Here is a 22,962-nt window from a genome sequence, read left to right as displayed (position 1 = left end):
AGAAGGAGCGCAAAGGGTGCCCACTTGGTATTGAATTTCCCTTTTCTAGTGCCGTCGTACGTGTTGTACGTGACCGCGTTCTTGGCAATCGCAATTTCTGACAACATTTGTGCGACCGTGTGTATGCAAGACAAGGTTGAGCCAACATCCGTCGGAAAAAAATCCACGGTTTTGTTGTCGGAATGTCCGATCGTGTGTACGCGGCATTACAGTGGTCGTCAAAATACATACCCTACAGACATCCAAAAAAGATCATTGCCTTCATGCAACTGGCTGTACCAAGTTAAGTGAACCCTGGGACTATGCAGCAACCATAAAATGAGAGGTCAATCAGCCACAGCTCAACCTACCAACCCCCGTGGAACCCTGGTTGAGAATGGCTGGCTGACCAAGAGAAAGCACTAAGAGGTGTCTGTTGTCACCTTTGGTAGCCAGAAACACTTCTATTAGCCAGATTCAGAAAGAGTTAAGCCGGCGTATCAGTAGATAGTAACTCTGAATCTAAGCCGTCGTATATTTAAGTGTATTCTCAAAATGAGATACACTTAAATCTAGCCAAGATACGACTGCGGGCGCCGTCGTATCTTAGCTGTCTATTTAGGCCGGCCGCTAGGGGCGTCTACGCTGATTTACGCCTAGAATGCGTAAATCAGCGAGATACGCCTATTCACGAACGTACGCTTGCCCGTCGCAGTAAAGATACGCCGTTTACGTAAGGCGTTTTCAGGCGTAAAGTTAGTCCAACAAAAAGCTGGCCCAGCCAATGTTAAGTATGGACGTCGGTCCCACGTCAAATTTTTTTATTTTTACGTTGTTTGCGTAAGTCGTCTGTGAATGGGGCTGGGTGTAATTTACGTTCACGTCGAAACCAATGAGTCTTTGCGGCGTAATTTGGAGCATGCGCACTGGGATACGTCCACGGACGGCGCATGCGCTGTTTTATAAAAACGTCATTTACGTGGGGTCATGCTTTATTTACATAAAACACGCCCACCTCTTCACAATTTGAACTAGGCGCGCTTACGCCGGCCGATTTACGCTACGCCGCCGTAACTTAGGACGCAAGTGCTTTGTGAATACAGCACTTGCCTCTCTAACTTACGGGGGCGTAGCGTATATGAGATACGCTACGCCTGCCTAACGTTAGGCACAGGTACGTGAATCTAGCTATGTGTGTTTTTGATCCTGGTTTAGGAGTTGACTTGTCTGACTATGGGGGTTTTTGCTGCCCACCCACTGTTAAGGTGCTTGTTTACACCAGTTCAGATAAGTTGTGATGATCTGCATAGATCAATACAGGCTTCACACCAGGGCACACAAAAAACAATTGAGTTCTATGTGCCCTGTTCACACCACAACACTATCTTGAGGTGGGTTGTAGTGTGTTGGATAAAAAAGCAGACATGCGTTCCTATGGAAAAAACGGATGATCATTCATTAGCATCCGTTTTCATCCACTTCCGTCAACATTTGTTTTTTTGAACGGATAAAAAAAAAAAAAAAAAAACGGACAAAAAAACAGATGTTAGCGGATGACATCCACTTACATCCAATCCGCTGACATCCGTCTTTAAACCCCCCCTTTTCCCCTCTTTAAACACACTGGCCCAGATTCAAGTAGAATTGCGCGATATTTGCGGGGGAGCAGGGCAACGATTTTGCCCTGCGCCCCCGCAAATATTTTGCGCTTCCCTCGATTCACGGAGCAGTAGCTCCGTGAATTGCGAGGGCGCGCCGGCAAATTTGCCCGGCGTAAGCGCGCGCAAGTTAAATGATCCCGCCGGGGGCGGGAATCATTTAAATTAGGCGCGCTCCCGCGCCGAGCGTACAGCGCATGCTCCATCGGGAAACTTTCTCGACGTGCATTGCGGCAAATGACGTCACAAGAACGTCATTTGCTTCTAAGTGAACGTGAATGGCGTCCAGCGCCATTCACGTTTCACTTACGCAAACGCCGTGAAATTCAAATTTCACGGCGCGTGAAGGCCGGCTATACTTTAGCATTGGCTGCCCCTACTATTAGAAGGGGCAGCCTTGCGCTAAAAGTAGCCGTACGGAAACTCCGTACCTGGCTTGCGCGGGGCCCGCGCAAGCTTGTGAATCAGTGGTAGTATGCAATTTGCATACTACACGCTGATACACAATGGGAGCGCCCCCTAGCTGCCCCCGCAAGAATGCAGCCTAAAATCTGCCTAAAATGCCGCGCAGATTTTAGCCTGCAGTCGGTGTAACAAGGTTCCTGAATCAGGAGCACTCGTTACACCGGAGCAAGTAAGCACTTGCGCTGCGTAACCTATGGTTGCGCGGGCGCAAGTGCTTCTTGAATCTGGGCCACTGTATATTAGCTGGTTGCTAAGTATGGGGCCGGGAAGCTAGCATACGATGAGTCATCAGCTGTCAGCAGGCTTCCCGCTGACAGCTGAATGTGAAAAAAAAAATTGCCGGCAAAAAGAAATTGCAAAAAGAACATTGTGTTTTTTTTAAAATATAGCCCCCATCTGATGACATCACAAGGGGCAAGCTCTCTGGGTGACGTCATCGGATGGCCACGCCCCATGGCTATATAAGAGATGTGAGACAGCGGGGGGATAACACAACAGAGGAAGACCGCCTCAGGAGAAGAGCGGCTTTTTTGTTTTTAGTGGGTAACTGGCGTTGAGAAAGAAGACAGAGGCGGCGAGGAGGAAGATAGCAGTGCAGGAGAAGACAGCTCCGGGAGAAGACGGCACCGGGACAAGACGGCCCCGGGACAAGACGGCACGGGGAGAAGACAGCACCGAGAGAAGACAGCTTGGGGAGAAGACGGCTCAGAGCAATTTCTTTGATAAAGGACTTGTCAAAAACCGGCTCTTGTTTCTTTTTACATTTAACTAGTTTTTGGGGTGAATGGGTAGGGGTACGATGTACCCGATACCCATTCACATGGGGGGGGGGGCGGGATCTGGGGATCCGTATGTGTGAAGGGGCCTATGACTTGAGTCGCAATTGTATATGCTATATTGTTTTTTTTTTATTTGCAATAAAAAAAAATCACAAAAGTTGAGTTACCCTTTAAAGAACTATCCACCCCTCAAATTCGATATAGTGAGTCCAGGCCCTAGGGATGGCACATCCACTACAAATAACAGTATAAATAAATATACCCTCTTTTATTTTTTTTGTTTTTTTTCATTCTTGTTTGGAATGTTGTTGTCATTTTGGATCATTGTCAGTACCTTTGCAATAATGGATGTTTAATGGTCTTCAGATGTAAGAGATAATTTTTCTTCTCATCAAATTTAAAAATTTCAATACAGCTATTATAATCAGGAATTGGATGATTCACGACAAAAAGATAGACCGTGCCATCTAAAAGAAAGAAAAATAGAGGTCAGATAAGTTTTCTAAAGACCAACGCCTGATTCCTGACCAACCAATACATACTGTGTTATAAATAACAAAAATATCCACAGGTCTGCAAATCCTTTGGTCTGTAAATTGATTCCATCCTGACTCTACCTACTGGAAGCATGCAATGTGTACCATTTGAGGTATTTCACCACCCTGTAGAGGGCGGCACAACACAGTTTTGTATTAAGGGTAGTATTAAACTCAAAAGTCATTTTTTTTCCATCATTGATATCAGCGGAAGGAATAGTGCCATATCATTGTAATCAGTGGGAGGAAAAGTGTTCTATCATTGGTATTAGTGGAATAAATAGTACACCATCATTGGTATCAGTGGGAAGAATTGTGTCCCATCATTGGTATTAGTGGGAGGAATTGTGTCCCATCATTGGTATCAGTGGGAGGAATTGTGTCCCATTATTGGAATCAGTGGGAGGAATTGTGTCCCATCATTGGCATCAGTGGGAGGAATTGTGTCCCATCATTGGTATCAGTGGGAGGAATTGTGTCCCATCATTGGTATCAGTGGGAGGAATTGTGTCCCATCATTGGTATCAGTGGGAGGAATTGTGTCCCATCATTGGTATCAGTGGGAGGAATTGTGTCCCATCATTGGTATCAGTGGGAGGAATAGTGTCCCATCATTGGCATCAGTGGGAGGAATAGTGCCCTATTGTCAGTATTAATGAGAGAATTAGTATTTGAATATTTGTCAATAGCAATAGTCAATTACTGTTCAGTTCTCAGAAGACTTAAAGCGGTGGTTCACCCTAAAAACGACTTTCCACTATTACACTGCCCCCCCGCATTACAATACGATTATGCCTTTAATTTTTTTTTTGCTGCTGTACATACCTGGGTACAGCTATTCACCCGTGTCCTCCGGGTTGCGAGTCCCGCGGGAGTGGGCGTTCCTAACATGGCGGTGATTGACGTTTTGACTAAAAAACGAGCTCCCCCCGTCGCGTAAGCAGCGTCACGATTGGCGGAAGGAGCCGAACGGCGAGTCGGCGCTATACTGCGCCTGCGCATCGCCGTTCGGCTCCTTTTCGCCAGTCGTGACGCGGCTTACGCGACGGGGGGGAGCTCATTTTTTAGTCAAAACGTCAATCACCGCCATGTTAGGAACGCCCACTCCCGCGGGACTCGCAACCCGGAGGACACGGGTGAATAGCTGTACCCAGGTATGTACAGCAGCAAAAAAAAAATTAAAGGCATAATCGTATTGTAATGCGGGGGGGCAGTGTAATAGGGGAAAGTCGTTTTTAGGGTGAACCACCGCTTTAAACAAGAATTATGATTTCTTACTACAAGCAGCAACTCTGCATTGGCTTCTGTTTGTAATGATTAGTTTAGAAGAGTCAGGGAGAGAAGTAAGAAGTGGTGAATATTAATGAGGGATACAAAGATCAGTTGGAAGATTGCTGGGGTTCAGCAGGGATCAGTTTGCACGCTCTTATCAGCATAAATTGTTTCAACACCATACTTTGTCCTAGATTCCAGTGACTGACTGATGGCCTTTAGCTTTGAACATTGATATTCGTACTGAAACGTTATGGCTTTGTGCCCATTAGATCATTCATTCTACATGATGAAGCTTATCTTTGCTGCATTGCAAGTACACCTTTATAGACAGAGTCCAGGTTGTATGATATAAGGCAGCTAGCTATCCTTTAAAGAGAAACTGAACTCTGGAAGGTGGAAGCTGTCCTCAAATAACAGCATGAAGGGCAAAGGACAAATCACCAGTATTGCCTGTGGAGCTCTGATCTTTCCCCATTACTGTTTACCATGTCTTGTTTTAGTATCTGCGTGGATGCCGCCCATCTTGGCAGAGGCACGGCTTTGCACAATTAACATTTCTAAATGTTCCTTTAAACATAGAAAGTCTTTTCTTTGGGGGTTTAGTTCAACTTTAAAGCGGAACTTAAATATGAGTTCCATCTATTTTATTTTTTTACATAGTTCAATTGGTCAAGCTCGAGCTAATGCAACTTTTTAGTGGCTGGCATGATGCAGTCTCAGTAGAGGAGGTCAGCTAGGCACAAGCACCAGAGCCTTATTCTCTGAGCTGCTGCTGTCTCTCTCTGTGTCCAAGGAGACAGGTAGTAGAAGTGACAGGAGCAAAGTTTGGACCACCCTATCCTTCCTTCACGCACTCCTGACTCCCAGTATCGACTCTGTCCCTATCCCATCAGAGTTGGCCCCGAACGCCCAACGGTTTGGTTTGCGGCAGAACTCTCGAACATCGTCAAAGTTCAGAACCAAACCCCAGAACCCTAGTAACCACTTACAGACCAGAATATTTTCCCCCTTAACTGGTTGCCGACCAGCCGCCGTCGTTTTACGGCGGCAGGTCGGCTCCCCTCCGTGAGAGCACGTAATATAACGTCGGCTCTCGCGCAGGCCACTAGGGGCGCGTGCGCGCCCCCCGCTGGCCCCCGACTCCCGTGCACGCGCCCGGCAGGCGCGATCACCGCCGGGCACACGCGATTGCTCGTTACAGAGCGGGGACGGGGAGCTGTGTGTGTAAACACACAGCTCCCGGTCCTGTCAGGGAGAGAAATGCTGATCTTCTGTTCATACAATGAACAGAAGATCAGTAATTTCCCCTAGTGAGGCCACCCCCCCTACAGTTAGAATACACCCAGGGAACATACTTAACCCCTTCACTGCTAGTGCCATTTTTATAGTAATATAATGCATTTTTATAGCACTGATCACTATAAAAATGCCAATGGTCCTAAAAATGTGTCAAAAGTGTCCGAAGTGTCCGCCATAATGTCACAGTAACGAGAAAAAATCGCTGATCGCCGCCATTACTAGTAACAAAAAATATTAATAAAAATGCCATAAAAATACCCCCTATTTTGTAAACGCTATAAATTTGGCGCAAACCAATTAATAAACGCTCATTGTGATATTTTTTTTACGAAAAATATGTAGAAGAATGTGTATCGGCCTAAACTGAGGAAAAAAAATGTTTTTTTTATATATTTTTGGGGGATATTTATTATAGCAAAAAATATTTTTTTTTTTCAAAATTGTCGCTCTATTTTTGTTTATAGCACAAAAACTAAGAACCGCAGAGGTGATCAAATACCATCAAAATAAAGCTCTATTTGTGGGGAAAAAAGGACGCCAATTTTGTTTAGGAATCACATCGCATGACCGCGCAATTGTCAGTTAAAGCAATGCAGTGCCGAATCGCAAAAAGTGCTCTGGTCTTTGACCAGCAATATGGTCCGGGGGCCATTTTTTGCGATACGGTACTGCGTCACTTTAACTGACAATTGCGTGGTCGTGTGACGCTGTATCCAAACAAAATTGATGTCTTTTTTTCCCACAAATTGGGCTTTCTTTTGGTGGTATTTGATCACCTCTGCGTTTTTTTTTTACTTTAATAAATATCCCCCCAAAAAATGTAAAAAAAACAAATTTCTTCATCAATTTAGGCCAATATGTATTCTTCTACATATTTTATGTAAAAAAAATCCTAATAAGCGTATATTGATTGGTTTGCACAAAAGTTATAGCGTCTACAAAATAGGGAATAGATTTATGGCATTGATATTATAATTTTTTTTTTAACTAGTAATGGCGGCGATCTGCTTTTTTTAGCCAGACTGCGACATTGCGGTGGACAGATCAGACACCTTTGACACTTTTTTGGGACCATTGACATTTATACAGCGAACAGAGCTATAAAAATGCACCAATTACTGTGTAAATGTCACTGGCAAGGACGGGGTTAAAACTAGGGGGTGATACAGGGGTTAAATCTGTTCCCTGAGAGGTGTTTCTAACTGTGGGGGTATGGGACTGACTGAAGGAGGAGAGAGATCGCTGTTCCTGATCACAACTTCCCTGACAGACCGGGGATCTGTCTGTTTACATTGACAGATCCCCGTTCTGGCTCTCTTTCCCGTGATAGTGGGTGGCCGGCAGACATCGCAGCCACTGGCCACGTGCATCAGGTCTCCTGCCATGCAGCGGGCACACGCGCACCTGCTATGGCTCTTAAAGGAGCCAACGTACAGCTACAGAAATTTGTGGGAAAGAGCCGACCTCCCGCCGTATAATGACAGAGGCTGGTTGGTAAATGTCTACCTGTACTATGTATAGAACCTGCTGCAGCAAAACTGACATTTATTAAGAAACATACAATACCATTGCTGGCAATACAAAAATATCTTTGTTTTTAAAGTGTGGGGGTCCCCCCCCCCCAATCCATACCAGACCCTTCGGGCCACTGATGATGTAAATTCCATGTATGTGCAAGTTACATTAACTTGGCACCTGGCTTCATTCCTATCATCTTACAGATGCCAGGTATGGGCAGGGGCTGTGCACTTTACTGTTTTTGTGCCAAAACCAATGTAGAGATAAATGTTGGAATACATTGTGCATGTAATTTGTGCAACAACTACATCAGCCAGTAGATGGCAGTTTTTATGAGTTTGTAGCTGCATCTATGATAGAACAATATGGGCTAGATTCAGATAGGTTAGCGGATCTTTAGATCTCATTTACGATCCGCCGCCGCAAGTTTTTGAGGCAAGTGCTTTATTCAGAAAGCACTTGCCTGTAAATTTGCGGCGGCGTATCGTAAATCCCCCGGCGGAATTCAAATTCCGCGGGTAGGGGGCGTGTAAAATTTAAATCAGGCGCGTCCCCGCGCCGAACGAACTGCGCATGCGCTGTCCGTCATATTTCCCAGCGTGCATTGCTCTAAATGACGTCACTAGGACGTCATTGGTTTCGACGTGACCGTAAATTATGTCCCTCCGTATTCGCGAACGACTTACGCAAACGTCGTAAAAAATTCAAAATCGACCCGGGAACGACGGCCATACGTAACATAGGATACGCCGCATATAGCAGGGGTAACTATACGCCTAAAAAAGCCGAACGCAAACGGCGTAAAAAAAAAAAGCGCCGGGCGGTCGTTCATTTCTGAATCGGCGTAATTCCTCATTTGCATATTCCTTGCGTATACAAACGGAAGCGCCACCTAGCGGCCAGCGTGAGATTGCAGCCTAAGATCCGACGGTGTAAGTCACTTACACCCGTCGGATCTTAGGGAGATCTATGCGTAACCTGATTCTATGAATCAGGCGCATAGATACGACGGCCGGACTCAGAGATACGACGGCGTATCAGGAGATACGCCGTCGTATATTGTATCTGAATCCGGGCCTATGTCTTTTTTCTGTAGAATAAAGATTTTTGAATACTGTCTGCAGTTAAGCAGCAAAGCCCACGTTGACTGTGAGTTCTGTAGGGCTATATATATTGGATTTACAAAAAAATAAAAACTTTGCTAACAGGTAACTAAGGTAGAACAGAGAGAATTAAGCTTTAGTCATGTTTTAAAGTGAAAGTACACAAATGACAATAAAATACATAAAGAAACATGAAGAGATAAAAAGATATACCGGTATATTTTTTTTATTATTGACATTTTTGCCTAAACAGCTCAATGAGCAAAACTGAGAGTTTCCACTTATGTAAAAAAGTTACAGTGAAATCATTTTTGCCAAAATAACTATTTCTGCAAAATGCCTAAACAGCCAAATCTGTAGACTGGGTTGAAGAAGTGAAGGGAGAATAGATTTTAGTTGTAGTTCCTTACCTCTCTCATCAATGTACACACTGAGCCCATGAGGATTAAATGAAGACGCATCAATGACTTCACTGAGCTGTAGTGGTTTTGGGTGAAGGACGTCATTGTTCAGATCCACCAGCAATATTTCTGCAGGTTTGTTGGGTGCAAAACTCTTTAGCGCTGGGTGTTTCAAGCCCTTTAAAGAGATATAACCTATTAGAACATACCTGGAAACGACTACTAATTAGATTCGTTGGGGCAGCTTTAATCCAGGAATAGTAAATATCGTCCTTACAGAGCTGATGAATGCGAGTCCATTGGGAAGAAGATGAATATCTTCCGAGCCATATTCTGTATAAAAAAATATGTTGTACCCATTGTTATTAACAATGTCATCCATCCTTCCATGGGCGGTCATGTCTGGCCAATTTCTATAAATACTAGTTGCCAAACAGATCACCTTGAAAGCCAGAGAAGAACTAACAGTATTTTCAGAAGTCCATAATCGCACCCTCTTTATTTCCTCACTACAGGTTTCCTAAAATGTCGAACTATGGCAAATTCCAGGCAAACACAATGTTCTGCCAGACAACAGCTATGAAGGAGACGGCTCATTCATAGCTGCAGCTTATCCCGGCTGTCAGAAATTTACTGACACAAGCAACGGCATTACTGTTGCCGCAGTTTTCAAAGGCAAAATGCTCACAGCCGAAAACAAGCTGCAGCTTTGAATAAGCCATCTCCTTCACAGCTGTTATTTGATTAGCCACGGCAAGAAAGGAAGAGGCCTCATAACTAGAAAGCACTTAGAAACAGGGGACAAAGTACTATATGTGTATACATAATTATATCTAATCAGCGCACACAATTATTAAACTACAGTAAATATCCTTTAAATGAATATCTTGTGCTTAAAGGGGTTGTAAAGGTTCGTTTTTTATTTTGTAAATAGGTTACTTTAAGCTAGTGCATTGTTGGTTCACTTACTTTTTCCTTCCATTTCCCTTCTAAATGTTTTTTTTCTTTGTTATCTTTGTCTGAATTTCTCACCTCCTGTTCCTCCTCAGGAAGCTGTTCAGTAAGCTGTTCTAAATGACTTTCCACCGCTCGGATGATGGTGGAAAGCTTACTGAGGAGAAACAGGATGTGAGAAATTCAAACAAAGAAAAAAAACATTTAGAAGGGAAATGGAAGGAAAAGGTAAGTGCGGATTGCACTAGCTAAAGGAACCAATTTAGAAAATAAAAGATGAACCTTTACAACCCCTTTAATCAAAACGAAGCTATGACTGCTGCTAACACGATCAAAGTGTGTTCCTTCACCGACCAATAATGAAAGGGCATCAAAAAAGTGCAGAGCAATCAAAATTAAATGAATAACAAAATCCAAATCAGGTTATATCATGTTGTGAAAACCAAAATTTTGCTCTGGGACATCAGTCCTACATCAGTCCTACATTGGTCCGACATCCATCCGACTTGAATGAACAGGATACTACTTTGATCCAACTTTATGATAGTCTGACGTGTCCTTTGACCAATCAAAACAATCCCAGTGTGAGATAAATTCATTTTACTGCTGCTGTAATCACGTTGGATGTCAAAAGTCGGATGGTAAGGACAAGGTTCCTACTTTGTATGAAGGAGTTCTGTGTTGATATTTATGATAATGTGTATTGTAGTTAAGGAAACACATTGGCAGCTTTAAGGGATTAGTTAATTAGCTCATGATAATTTATGTTTCTGGTTACAGGTGTATTGTTAGAGTAATATGAGCAGGAGGGGGGAACCTCCTCTTTAACTGTATATAAGACTTGTATTCTTGTTCTAATAAACAGTCCATGTTCAGCAACCAAACGAGTACTGTCTTGTTCTGTGCTTGTTAGTGGTTGGAATATCTGATATCTATATTCAGACTGGGAGCAAGTGGTATATGATGAAAGCACTCAAGTGGAGTGTGGGACGTTACGTTACAGTGTCCTCCACTTAAGATGATGCTGGATAGCACCCCTGAATCTCAGTCCTCCACCCCTCATGCCGCGTACACACGATCAGTCCATCTGATGAGAACGGACCGATGGACCGTTTTCATTGGTTAACCGATGAAGCTGACTGATGGTCCGTTGTGCCTACACACCATCGGTTAAAAAAACGATTGTGTCAGAACGCGGTGATGTAAAACACAACAACGTGCTAAAAAAAAAGAAGTTCAATGCTTCCAAGCATGCATCGACTTGATTCTGAGCATGCGTGGATTTTTAAATTTAAAGCAAGTTGACTTTTTTCTAACCAATGGTTAAATAACCTATGGGGCCCACACACGATCGGTTTTGACCAATGAAAATGGTCCATCAGACCGTTGACCGTTGTGTATTTATTAAATGAACTAGGATTAAAAACACTCACAAAAAACTCAGTGAAAAATGCATATTATCAGCTCACCACACTGATACAAATTTGTGAAATGACGTTGATGGTAACGGCTCAGCTCCCCACCCCCCCCCCCCCCGTATGCGCTAAAATAATTTCATGAGCTTCTTCAGCAGGTTTTATGATATATCATACAATCATTGAGAGTGAGAGGTGGAGGACTGAGATTCAGGGGTGCTAGCAGAGGGAGTGTTCCAGTACCATCCAGTATCATCCTAAGTGGAGGACACTAAGGCTGTTTTAGCTCTGTGGTGGGGTCAGATGTTGGAGGTGAGCAGGAATTTTGCCTAAAGGTGGTGGGCACCGAACACATTGGATACAACTATTGACTGTCACTATATTTACACTAGGGTGCCATTTTACGAATAGGGCTTTAATGTAGAATTTTTTTTTTATATCTTTAATTTACAACTTTTTCATTTTACACAATATACATAAGGGGCCAGATCCACAAAGAAGTTACATCGGCATATCTATTGATACGTCGCATAACTTCTAGGATGCCCTGTCGTATCTTTGTTTTGTATCCACAAAACAAGATACGACTGAATGGCGGCTAGATCCGACTGACGTACGTCTTAGTACGCCGTCGGATCTTAGGTGCATATTTACGCTGGCCGCTAGGTGGCGCTTCCGTTGATCTCCGTGTCGAGTATGCAAATTTGCTTGATACGCCGATTCTCAGAACGTACGTCCGGCCGGCGCATTTTTTTACGTCGTTTACGTAAGGCTTTTTTCGGCGTAACGTTACCCCTGGGTCTATGAGGCGTACACAATGTTAAGTGTACAACAACAAAACGTTCGCGAATAGGGCTTTGCATAAATTACGTTCACGTCGAAAGCATTGACTATTTGCGACGTGATTTTGAGCATGCGCACTGGGATACCCCCACGGACGGCGCATGCACCGTTCAAAAAAAAAACGTAATTTACGTGGGGTCAAGTTGAATTAACATAAAACACGCCCACATCTTTGTCATTTGAATTCCTCGCCCTTACGCCGACACATTTACGCTACGCCGCCGTAACTTTAGACGCAAGTGCTTTGTGAATACAGCACTTGCCTCTCAAAGTAGCGGCGGCGTAGCGTAACTACGATACGCTACGCCTGCTTAAAATACGCCGATCTACGTGGATCTGGCCCAACATGTATTGATGTAGACATTTTAACTATCACAACATGATATACAGTAACCTGCTTTGGATTTTGTTATTCATTTGATCTTGATTGGGCTTTTTGATGCACTTTAAAGCGGATCTCCACTCTAAAGTGGAGTCCCGCTGATCGGCACCCTCCCCCCCTCCGGTGTCACATTTGACACCTTTCAGGTGGGAGGGGGGTGCAGATACCTGTCTACAGACAGGTATCTGCACCCACTTCCGGCCCTACGATACGGGCAAAAGACGGGTTTTTTCCTCGCTTCCCGTCCGTCCCCCGTTGTATGCTGGGAACACTCGGCTCCCAGCACACAGCGGGAGCCAATCGGCGGGCGCAGCGCGACTCGCGCATGCGCCGTAGGGAACCGGGCAGTGAAGCCGGAGCGCTTCACTTCCTGGTTCCCTCACCGTGGATGGAGGGGGGAGCAGCAGGGTGACGAGCGATCGGCTCGTCATCTGCTGCGATCGGCGCTGGACTCCAGGACAGGTAAGTGTCCTTATATTAAAAGTCAGCAGCTGCAGTATTTGTAGCTGCTGGCTTTTAATATATTTTTTTAGTGGCACATCCGCTTTAAAGTACTACTGTATATGTACTTTGTCTCATAGGGGACAAAACTGTAAAAAAATATTATAATGATCGATTTTTTTTTTTAACTGCATCACTGCTCTCCATGCAGAAAGACTGGTAATAGATAGCATTAGATTGCATATAATATCAAAAGTGCTAGAATTATCTAGCTTATACATAATATGGTAACAATAATAATAAAAAAAAAAGTATATGATCTATCACATACATACCAATTCCTTTCACTAGCTGACAGTTGGGAAGGTCAATAAGTTCTACCTCTTTGAAAAATCCAGTTTGATGGCTGCATAAATCAAAGCATATTTATGGTCAAAATGTAAAAATTATATATTCATTCCCATATTGTATCTTAATTATTTCTAGCCTACGACTATTAATCTGAATTATCTTGAGGTTTTTAAACTTTGAAAATTCCCACACATAATTCTGTGCTTTTGTGTGACACATTTCACAGAGCCTGCCTTCTAAACTAAAGAGCGTGCCAAGTGGAGGAGTTTCAGGAGGCACTATCAGTACAGGAATCAGCAAGTTACAATGGGATATGTACTCCATAACTCCACAGAAATGGAAAGTAAACAGCAGAGGAGAAGCTACAAAGCTACTTTAATTCCTGTAGTAAAGTCCCAGTGTACACTCTTATTTTGTCTAGTAAATTTAGGCCTACCCTTGCTATTTAAAAATTTCCTGCTGCGGCCAATTGCAATTACAGTGCTGCATCATACTACTCTAAACTTAAAAGGATTGTAAAGGTTAAAAAAAAAAAGTTATACTTACTGGAGCAGCCCCTATCCTCCTCTTCTCATGTCCCCTGCTCGCACTCCTGGCTCCTCCTTCTTGCCGAGTGCCCCCATAGCAAGCTGCTTGTTATGGGGGCACTCCTACAGGCTTAATGCATAGAAAGCATTAAGGAAAAAAAAATTCTGCCTTTAGACCCACTTTAACTCTTTGATAGGTAGCCTCAGAGGTAAGGATCAAGCCAGTGACAAAGTTTGCAAAGTTATGCTTCCCAGTTAGAGCACCAGAGAGGAATCCCCACAGTGACACACTCTATAGATACTACAGTAGGAAAGTCTTTGATATTTGGTGTAAATGCCTAGTTGCTTCCAATTTGTGGCCTACTGTACCTTTTCCCAACTTATTGCAATAATAATTTGGGATTTTCTTTCCACTTTCACTATTGGTGATACAGTAAACAGGACAAATAAAGAGGGTGAATTTCCAAAATGGAAGCACAGAGAGCAATAAAAGCCTAACAGGGGTACCAATCCCATACCTCCCAACTGTCCCTGATTTTGAGGGACTGTCCCTGATTTGGAGCAATGTCCCTCTGTCCCTCATTCTCCTCATTTGTCCCTCATTTTAGTCTGATCTATATAGATGTATGTAAAATGAACTTTTTATCTATCAAAAAGTGTTTTCCAGTGCTAAACCTTTCATCTGACTTCTAAATTGCTGCATTTTTTAATTCCAAGAGCCAATATAAAGGAATAGTAGTGGTAAAAAAGCACTTGTGGGTTTAACCAATCGTATTTTTTTGTACAATTCTCCTTTAAGGGGGCGTGGCAAGGGGTGTGTCCTATGCCTGCATACTTTTGCTGATAGGTGTCCCTCATTTCCATCTCAGAAAGTTGGGAGGTATGCAATCCCTCTACGCTGACTACTATAAACAAGTTTATACCTAAACGCAATATAACAAACATAATGCTGCCGTAAGCAGGAATGTCTCTAAATTATGGCTACTCTCAGCCAATGCCAATGGATAGCCTGTCTTGCTCAGCTTCCCCTTAGCTCAGCCTAGTTGTCAGTTCTCCCTTATGTCTGTAGGTGTCACCTCTGGCATTAGCATACCTCCCAACTGTCCCTGATTTTGAGGGACTGTCCCTGATTTGAAGCAATGTCCCTCTGTCCCTCATTCTCCTCATTTTGGTCTGTTCTATATAGATGTATATAAAATGCACTTTTTATCTATCAAAAAGTGTTTTCCAGAGCTAAACCTTTCATCTAATTTCTAAATTGCTGCATTTTTAAATTCCAAGAGCCAATATAAAGGAATAGTAGTGTTAAAAAAGCACTTGTGGGTTTAACCAATGGTATGTTTTTGTACAATTCTCCTTTAAGGGGGCGTGGCACGGGGTGTGTCCTATGCCTGCATACTTTTGCCGATAGGTGTCCCCTCATTCCCATCTCAGAAAGTTGGGAGGTATGCATTAGTGTGCGATCACATAGTGGGTCCGGATTATGCATATTCATATATTTTCCCAAGCAACCACTAGGGGTTTCTTTGCCAGTGGTGCATTATGGGAAAGGGTATACATATTTAGGATGAGTTGAGCTCTCTTTCCACCAGGCTGTGGCACAGGGAGGGTGCATGTGTTTGGAACTACTTTTTGAGATCTGTCTGCCTAAAGAGGCCCGATTGTGTGTGGATATGGAAGCTGGCCCTGTCTGAAAGCAGATGGAGCCCTATGGAGGCTGCTGGACTCTCCTACAGAAGATTGAGATTAGGATGGAGGTCCAGTTGGTGCTGGTTGACTCTCCTAAAGAAACATGTCTATAGAAGGATTCTAAATACAGGAGTGTTGAGTTAAAGTGGATGTGCCATTAAAAACAACTTAGGCCCAGATTCTCAAAGGGCTTACGACGGCGCAACGCTATTTGCGCCGTCGTAAGTCCTAATCTGGGCCGTCGTATCTATGCGACTGATTCTTAGAATCAGTTACGCATAGATATCCATTAGATCTGACAGGCGTAAGGCTCTTACGCTGTCAGATCTTAAATTACATTTTTTGTTCCGCCGCTAGTTGTCGCCTCCATCGTTTTCCCCCGTCGTCTATGCAAATTAGCTATTTACGCGAAATTCCCGAACGTACGCGCGGTCGACGCAACCAATGTTAAGTATGGCCGTCGTTCCCGCGTCGCAATTTAAAAATTTACGTTGTTTGTGTAAGCCGTCCGTGAATGGCGCTGGACGCCATTTACGTTAACGTCGAAACCAATGACGTCCTTGCGACGTCATTTAGCGCAATGCACGTCGGGAAATTTTAGGGACGGCGCATGCGCAGTACGATCTCTGATCCACCTCATCTGAGAACTCTGAGGAAGGGGGGAATTTTGTGCTGTGGTACCAACCCATTCCCTCTGTGTTGATTACTACTGACCCCTGCACTCTGTGCTACTTACTACTGACCCCAGCACTCTGTGCTACTTACTACTGACCTCTGCGCTACTTGTTACTGACCCCTGCACTCTGTGCTACTTACTACTGACCAGGGGCGGGGACTGACAACTCGTGCCCGAGTGCCCGAATGGTCAGTCCGCCGCTGCTACTGACCCCTGCACTCTGAGATACTTGCTACTGACCTCTGTTCTACTTACTACTGACCCCTGCACTCTGAGCTACTTACTACTGACCTCTGTGCTACTTACTACTGACCCCTGCACTCTGAGCTACTTACTACTGACCCCTGCACTCTGAGCTACTTACTATTGAATTATGACCTCTGTTTTACTTAAAGCGGGAGTTCACCCATTTGTAAAAAAAAAAATTTTCTCCCCTTAGCTTCCTGCTCGTTCGGTCTAGGGGAATCGGCTATTTGTATTAAAATATGAGCAGTACTTACCCGTTTTCGAGCTGCATCTTCTTCCGTCGCTTCCGGGTATGGGTCTTCGGGAGCGGGCGTTCCTTCTTGATTGACAGCCTTCCGAGAGGCTTCCGACGGTCGCATCCATCGCGTCACTCGTAGCCGAAAGAAGCCGAACGTCGGTGCGGCTCTATACTGCGCCTGCGCACCGACGTTCGGCTTCTTTCGGAAAATCGTGACGCGATGGATGCGACCGTCGGAAGCCTCTCGGAAGCCTGTCAATCAAGAAGGAACGCCCGCTCCCGAAGCCCATACCCGGAAGCGACGGAGAGGATGCATCTCGTAAACGGGTAAGTACTGCACATATTTTAAAATAAATAGCCGATTCCCCTAGTAAAAACGAGCAGGAATCTAAGGGGGAAAAGTGCCCTCTAAGGGTGAACCACCGCTTTAATATGGAAATCTGCACTCTCTGTTACTGCTGACTTACTGTAGTACATACTACATACCCCTGCACTCTGCAATACTTATGCCACGTACACACGGTTGGAATTTGCGACATCAAATGTTCGATGTGAGCTTTTGGTCGGATATTCCCACCGTGTGTAGGCTCCATCGGACATTTGCTGTCAGAATTTCCGACAACAAATGTTTGAGAGCTGGTTCTCAATTTTTCCGACAACGAAAATTCTTGATGGAAATTCCGATCGTCTGTAGCCAATTCGGATGCATAAAACTCCTATGCATGCTCGGAATCAATTCGACGCATACTCGGAATCATTGAACTTAAAGCGGGAGTTCACCCAATTCGTTTTTTTTTCTCTTTTCCCCTTAGCTTCATGCTCGTTTTGTCTAGGGGAATCGGCTATTTGTTTTAAAATATGATCCGTACTTACCGTTTTCGAGATTCATCTTCTCCGTCGCTTCCGGGTATGGGTCTTCGGGAGCGGGCGTTCCTTCTTGATTGACAGTCTTCCGAGAGGCTTCCGACGGTCGCATCCATCGCGTCACTCGTAGCCGAAAGAAGCCGAACGTCGGTGCGGCTCTATACTGCGCCTGCGCACCGACGTTCGGCTTCTTTCGGAAAATCGTGACGCGATGGATGCGACCGTCGGAAGACTGTCAATCAAGAAGGAACGCCCAGTCCCGGAAGCGGCGGAGAAGATGCATCTCGTAAACGGTAAGTACAGGTCATATTTTAAAACAACTAGCCGATTCCCCTAGACAAAACGAGCATGAAGCTAAGGGGAAAATGTGTTCTCTATGGGTGAACCTCCGCTTTAATTTCTCTCGTCTCGTCGTCGTCGTCGTCTTGTACGTGACCGCGTTCTTGGCGTTTGGAATTTCCGACAACATTTGTGTGACCGTGTGTATGCAAGACAAGTTTGAGGCAACATTCCGTCGGAAAAAAATCCACGGTTTTGTTGTCGGAATGTCCGTTCGTGTGTACGCAGCATTACTGTGGACCACTTACACTCTGCATTACTTATACATACTACTGACCTCTGCACTCTACATTACTTTTTCCTGATCTTCGCACTCTACGTCACATGCAACAAACCTCTGAACTCTGCATTACATACTGATAGAGTGTATGTGAAAATAAATACTGCGCAGGTCTAAACAATCGTAAATAGTGTGAGACCACTTACATTGGGTGAAAAAACAGTGAAAAAAAATAAAAAATAGAAAATAAAATAAAAATAGAAAACAAAAGGCTGCTGCAGCTCAAAATGTCAGATAAACATAAAATACAAATAATGTTGGTAGAAACTGCGCTGCAATGTGAAAAGATCAATATAACAGTCAAATTATAATGTGTGTGATGCACACAAATCACTAGTGCAATCTAAAATAAACAAGTGAAAGGTGCAAAGTCCATATGAATGGATGTATCTCAGGGAAAATCAAGATGACAGAAAGTTCTCCGAATGTGTGAAAGGTATCCAAATAGTATCCAGTGAATCTGTATAGCAGATGAAAGTATCCTCCACCGTGAAATCCTAACTGCTTACCAAAATGATAAGTTAATCAAGCATGTAACCGTCAACTAAACTGCCAGATCCAGGATTCCAGGGTATATTTTCACCTTATCTCAGTTTCACATATCAGACTATTCCTTCTCCATAGTGTGACCCAAAAGAGAAAAGGCTGACATAGCGTGATACCGTAATAAAATTTGTTTCCGGGTAGACAGCGCGGTACGATTCGTGGTGACGTCAGCACGCCGCTCCTCCCTACGCCGTTTCGTCACAACAATGACTTCTTCCAGGGGCACGTCACCACGAATCGTACCGCGCTGTTAGGATTTAACGGTGGAGGATACTTTCATCTGCTATAGTCTGTATTCACTGGATACTATTTGGATACCTTTCACACATTCGGAGAACTTTCTGTCATCTTGATTTTCCCTGAGATACATCCATTCATATGGACTCTGCACCTTTCACTTGTTTATTTTAGATTGCACTAGTGATTTGTGTGCATCACACACATTATAATTTGACTGTTATATTGATCTTTTCACATTGCAGCGCAGTTTCTACCAATATTATTACATACTGATAACCTATGCACTGTGTGTTGAATACGACTTCTGCACTCTTCTTTACTTAGCACTGAGATTTAGGGGCAGATCCACAAAGATCTGCATCGGCACAGCGTATCTAAGCTACGCTACGCCGCCGTAACTTACTTGGCATAAGTTTGAATCGTCAACTAATTTGCGCCGTAAGTTACGGCGGCGTAGTGTATCTCTTGTGGCGTAAGGGCGCGGAATTCAAATGCGGCGGGTAGGGTGCGTGTTTCATTTAAATGAAGCGCGTCCCGGCGCCGAACGAACTGCGCATGCACCGTCCCTAAAATTTCCCGCCGTGCATTGCGCTAAATGACGTCGCAAGGACGTCATTGGTTTTGACGTTAACGTAAATGGCGTCCAGCCCCATTAACAGACGACTTACGCAAACAACGTAAAATTTTCAAAATTATACGCGGGAACGACGGCCATACTTAACATTGAGTACGCCACCATATAGAAGCTTTAACTATACGCCGGAAAAAGCCGAAAGGAAACGACGTAAAAAAATGCGACGGCCGCGCGTACGTTCCTGGATCGTCTGAAACAGCTCATTTGCATACTCGACGCAGATTACGACGGGAACGCCACCTAGCGGACGTCGAAAAATTGCATCTGAGATCCAACGGCGTACGAAGACATACGCCTGTCGGATCTAACCCAGATGCCGTCGTATCTTGTTTTGAGGATTCAAAACAAAGATACGACGCAGGAATTTTGAAATTACGCTGGCGTATCAGTAGATACGCCGGCGTAATTTCTTTGTGGATCTGCCCCTTAAACTCTACATTATACCAATGACCTCTACAGTCTGTGTTACTAATGACCGCTGAACTCTGCATTACATTCTATTGACCTGAGCGCTTGCATTACTAACTTGAACTTTTGAAACCCTTGAACTGTTCAAATCTTTTTTAACTCTTTAATGGTTTTTACCTTTAAGAAAACAAAAACAAAGCTGTGCCCTGCTAAATTTGTATTCCTTCCATGCTGCTCAGGTACATCCTCACCTCCCCAGGGTTGCCCACCCCTCCGTGTACAGATACAACAATTGGAAGAATGTTGTTTTGAGTATATTATTGTATAACTATAAAATTTGATGACAGAGACTGATGCCGCGTGCACACGATCATTTTTCGGCATGAAAAAAAACGTTGTTTTTCAAAAACGTCATTTAAAATGACCGTGTGTGGACTTCACATAATTTTTTGGGTTCCGAAAAACGTAAAAAAAAAAAATTCGAACATGCTGCATTTTTTAACGTCGTTTTAAACAATGTCGTTTTTCGGGTTGTAAAAAATTATCGCGTGTGGGCTAAAACGACGTAAAAAACCCGCGCATGCTCAGAAGCAAGTTATGAGACGGGAGCGCTCATTCTGGTAAAACTACCATTCATAATGGAGTAAGCACATTCATCACGCTGTAACAGACAGAAAAGCGCGAAACGTCTTTTACTAACACGGAATCAGCTAAAGCAGCCCCAAGGCGAATGGAACTTCTCCTTTATAGTGCCGTCGTACGTGTTGTACGTCACCGCGCTTTGCTAGAGCATCTTTTTAAAACGATGGTGTGTGGCAGGGCCGGACTGAGAACTCATGGGGCCCCCGGGAAATAGAAGATTATGGGGCCCCCGGGCTTACAGATGGCCACCACGCCAGGAGACAGTGCAGAGGCGGGGCAGCTAAAATCTCGGGATTTTCACATCAGAAGCATGTCGGTATCGGACATATCGGGGACAGATGTAAAAAAAAAACACAGATTTTTACATACTGTCCCTGGTTTTACTGAGCCTGGCAACCCGGATGGGGCCCCCTAGTGGCAGTGCCCGAGTGCTCGAATGGTCAGTCCGCCCCTGGTGTGTGGGCAACATTGTTTTAACCACTACAGATCCGCGCTATCGTCAAAAGGCGTCTGCAGCGCGGACCTGAAGTGCCGAGTGGACGTCTTTAGATGTCCTATTGTTTACATTACCCGCGCACGCCGCTGGGGGGCACGCAGCGGGTAAACACTGTCCCGGCGCATCGCTGAGAAGCCGATGCGTGTACCTGGCGGCCGCGATGTCCGCCGGGTACACTCGATCGTCGGTAACACAGCAGGGACGTGGAGCTCTGTGTGTAGAGCTCCACGTGCTGTCAGAGGAGAGGAGAACGATCTGTGTCCCTTGTACATAGGGACACAGCATCGGTCACCTCCCCCAGTCAGTCCCCTCACCCCACACAGTTAGAACACACCCAGGGAATACATTTAACCCCTTCCTCACCCCCTAGTGTTAACCCCTTCCCTATCAGTCACATTTATACAGTAATTAGTGCATTTTTATAGCACTGATCGCTGTATAAATGTGAATGGTCCCAAAATTGTGTCAAAAGTGTCCGATATGTCCGCCGCAATATCGCAGGCCTGACAAAAAAAAAAAAATCGCAGATCGCCGCCATTACTAGTAAAACATTAAAAATAAATCATAAATCTATCCCCTATTTTGTAGGCGCTATAACTTTTGCGCAAAAAAACAATCAATAAACGCTTATTCCGATTTTTTTTAACAAAAATATGTAGAAGAATACGTATCGGCCTAAACCAAGGAAAAAAATATAAAAAATAAAAAAAAAATTGGATATTATTATAACAAAAAGTAAAAAATAGTGTTTTTTTTTCTAAATTTTCTGTCTTTTTCTGTTTATAGCGCAAAAAATAAAAAATCGCAGAGATGATCAAATATCACCAAAAGAAAGCTCTATGTGTGGGGAAAAAATGATAAAAATATAATTTGGGTACAGCATTGTATGACCGCGCAATTGTCATTCAAAATGCGTCAGCGCTGAAAGCTGAAAATTGGTCTGGATACGAAGGGGGTTTAAGTGCCCAGTAATGAAGTGGTTAATGATGAAGTTGGGAAAACGTCTTTTTTTCGACATGCTGAAAAATGATCGTGTGTACGTGGCATAACAACTTTAGAAGAACAATGCTAGATAATATTGCAAAAAAAAATATCATCGTGTCTTGATGAGGTTCTGGAAATGTGACGATATGACTACAGAAAGGTGTCACGCCAACTGTTACGTTTTGTAACTGCTGGGATTTGTAGTACCTCAGCAAGTGAAAGGCTATAGGCTGCCTAAGCGGGGATCAGGTGCATACTATGCTATATATTGATCTATATAGAACAAAAGGTTTCTAAAGTTAAAAAGTAACAGATTGTTACATTGATTTGTGTAGATAAGCATTCTTTTTCATACAGTACAGAGGGACAGAATGTGACTTACCAGAACTGGTAAATACGTTCCCCAAGAAATCCCAGGGTGACCCCGAGAAGGGTTAATTTCAGCATGGTCCCCATGTCAGCGCTGTAATAAGAGAGAGATCCTGCCTGCACTGTGCTTGATGAGAACTGTGACAATCATTGTGGGTGGGGCCTCAGAGGCTGTGACAGTGGCAGTTCCCTATGGGCATAACTGTGCATGTCACAATTCAAAGACAAACTTAGAATGTCACTTAGCGATTTATTCAGAAGTTTAAAAATACAAAGTATAAAAAAAAAAATAATGATAACATTTTAGACATATTCCTAAAGGCCAGCTCAAGGCAAAGCATTTTATCTAGTTTTGGATAGAGTAGACTAGAGAAGAATTAGAATT

At 43.9% G+C, this 22,962-nt stretch overlaps 1 protein-coding gene across 2 annotated transcripts in view; it reads right to left on the bottom strand.

Annotated features, from left to right (window-relative positions):
- Nucleotides 1–22,726, bottom strand: part of LOC120939890 (serum paraoxonase/arylesterase 1-like) — a 32,336-nt gene extending 9,610 nt beyond the window's left edge. Inside the window, exons 1-5 of one of the 2 annotated variants that reach the window (XM_040352307.1) lie at nt 22,591–22,726; nt 13,384–13,454; nt 9,291–9,346; nt 9,023–9,191; nt 3,216–3,348 (exon numbers count right to left, since the gene is read on the bottom strand). In XM_040352307.1, the coding sequence (XP_040208241.1) occupies nt 3,216–3,348; nt 9,023–9,191; nt 9,291–9,346; nt 13,384–13,454; nt 22,591–22,664 (503 nt within the window). In that variant the 5' untranslated portion in view covers nt 22,665–22,726. The remainder of the gene's footprint in view (nt 1–3,215; nt 3,349–9,022; nt 9,192–9,290; nt 9,347–13,383; nt 13,455–22,590) is intronic. The other variant, XM_040352306.1, reaches the window with a different exon arrangement.
- Between the last annotated feature and the right edge of the window lie 236 nt (nt 22,727–22,962).

The sequence above is a fragment of the Rana temporaria genome, chromosome 5 (genome assembly GCF_905171775.1).
Source record: "Rana temporaria chromosome 5, aRanTem1.1, whole genome shotgun sequence".
NCBI lineage: Eukaryota > Metazoa > Chordata > Amphibia > Anura > Ranidae > Rana > Rana temporaria.
Note: the sequence above shows the minus strand (reverse complement) of the source record. Positions and strands in the feature narration are given on the sequence as shown.